The sequence below is a fragment of the Lucilia cuprina genome, chromosome 2, assembly GCF_022045245.1.
Source record: "Lucilia cuprina isolate Lc7/37 chromosome 2, ASM2204524v1, whole genome shotgun sequence".
NCBI lineage: Eukaryota > Metazoa > Arthropoda > Insecta > Diptera > Calliphoridae > Lucilia > Lucilia cuprina.
In genome coordinates, this window is record NC_060950.1 from 28,000,343 (window position 1) to 28,002,152 (window position 1,810).

Here is a 1,810-nt window from a genome sequence, read left to right on the forward strand (position 1 = left end):
CTATAGTCTAGTCTATTGTCTAGTCTATAGTCTAGTCTATAGTCTAGTCTATAGTCTAGTCTATAGTCTAGTCTATAGTCTAGTCCATAGTCTAGTCTATAGTCTAGTATAAAGTCTGGTCTATAGTCTAGTTTATTGTCTGGTTTATAGTCTAGTTTATAGTCTAATCTACAGTCTAGTCTATAGTATAGTTTATAGTCTTGTCTATAGTCTAGTCTACACTTTATTCTATATTCTAATCTATAGTCTAGTATATAGTCTAGTCTACAGTCTAGTCTATGGTCTAGTATACAGACTAGTCTTTAGTCTATTCTATAGTCCGTTTTATAGTCAATAAATCATACACTTAGTCTAAATCTTCTCTTGGCAATCAGCGTTTAAAGCATAACTCCTAGTTAAACTAGGTTTAAATAAGATTTTCTACTGCTACAACCAAGTGTTTTCTTTAAAATTTAACCATTTTTCTACTCTGTACGACATGTTTCCTTAAAGTTTTTCCAAATAACTAAACTTTTAATCTTCTTAAACAAAGAGTTGTAAGTTTAACTAAACCTTTAAAGGTAACCTTCTGCCATCACCAGCAGCAGCAGCATCAAGAAAATATCATATTACCCGTTGAAAAACCAAAACTTACCTAAAAAATCCGAAGGTGAAGCAGCAAATCCAGAAGCTGCAGCAGCAGCTAAATGACCCAAATGTAAACCAGGATGTTGCAACATGGCTGGTACACGTTGCGGCCGTAAGGGACTTGAGGCAGCCGAACTAGAATTTGAACTGGGGGAAGTGGGCGAATCGGAACGTTTCGAATTGATGATATTATTATTGTTAATGCTATTATTGTTATTATGATTAACGGAACGGGAACCCAAAATACTATCGATGCTAAAGATAGAGGCAGCCGCGGCGGCTGTGGCAGTAGCCGAACCGACGGCTGTTTCTCTTAAAGTAATACGATCATCATCGATTATAGTGGCACCCGATTGTGAGCCATCATCCGAGGAGGGAGTTTGAGATTGGGTATGTTGTTGCTGTTGTTGTTGTTGCTGCTGGAATACCGATTGTAAACGTTGTCCCAGATAGCCACATTGTTGGGAATTTAAAAGCATGGCGGTTGTGAGATAAGCAGCATTTGGTGTTGCAGGACTGTGAGGACTTTGACGGGTCGTAGGATTATTTTGATTGCTCATGGAATTGTGTAAATGTTGTTGATGTAATTGTTGCAATTGTTGCTGTTGTTGGAGGTGTTGTTGTTGTTGCTGCTGCAGATTATGATGATGATCACTTAAAGGACTAGAGGGGCAACGTTTAATGGTTAATCCACTAGGAGGTGAGGTGGTTTCCACCATTTTGTTTGTATTAATATTAAGTTTAGAGGGATTAAGGGAATTTATGTCCAAAGGTGGTGTGGGAGGCGGTGAGCTTGCCGGGCTGCGTATAACGGTAATTTTAAATTTAGCCGTATTAGCTACTAGTTTAGGCTCCAAGGTACCAACAAGTTGGTCTGGAGCAGGCCACAGTGAGGACAGAATTTTGTTAATTTTTTTCTTAAAAATTTAAGTTTAATGTTTAAAAATGTTAACACTTTTTCACGCACAATTTTTATAATCGGTTTTAATTTGTTTTTCTTTTAATATTTATTTTTTCTCTCAATTAAGTTTTAATATGATTTTTTATTTTATTAAAGAATTTTATCTTGTTTATTATTTTCAGATTTATTCAAATTTTTTCACACGCACTTAAACACACGCTACTTCCTGCTGGTTTGAAATCCGAAATTGTTGTGTTATGCCTTCGATTTACGCACTTCCAA

The 1,810-nt window shown here is 36.3% G+C and overlaps 1 protein-coding gene across 1 annotated transcript; it reads right to left on the reverse strand.

Annotated features, from left to right (window-relative positions):
- Positions 1 to 608: 608 nt before the first annotated feature.
- Positions 609 to 1,569, reverse strand: LOC124419511 (homeobox protein goosecoid-like). The gene has a single exon (XM_046949294.1). It carries the CDS (start codon positions 1,344 to 1,346, stop codon positions 609 to 611), a length of 738 nt encoding a protein of 245 aa, XP_046805250.1. The 5' UTR covers positions 1,347 to 1,569.
- Positions 1,570 to 1,810: the final 241 nt, after the last annotated feature.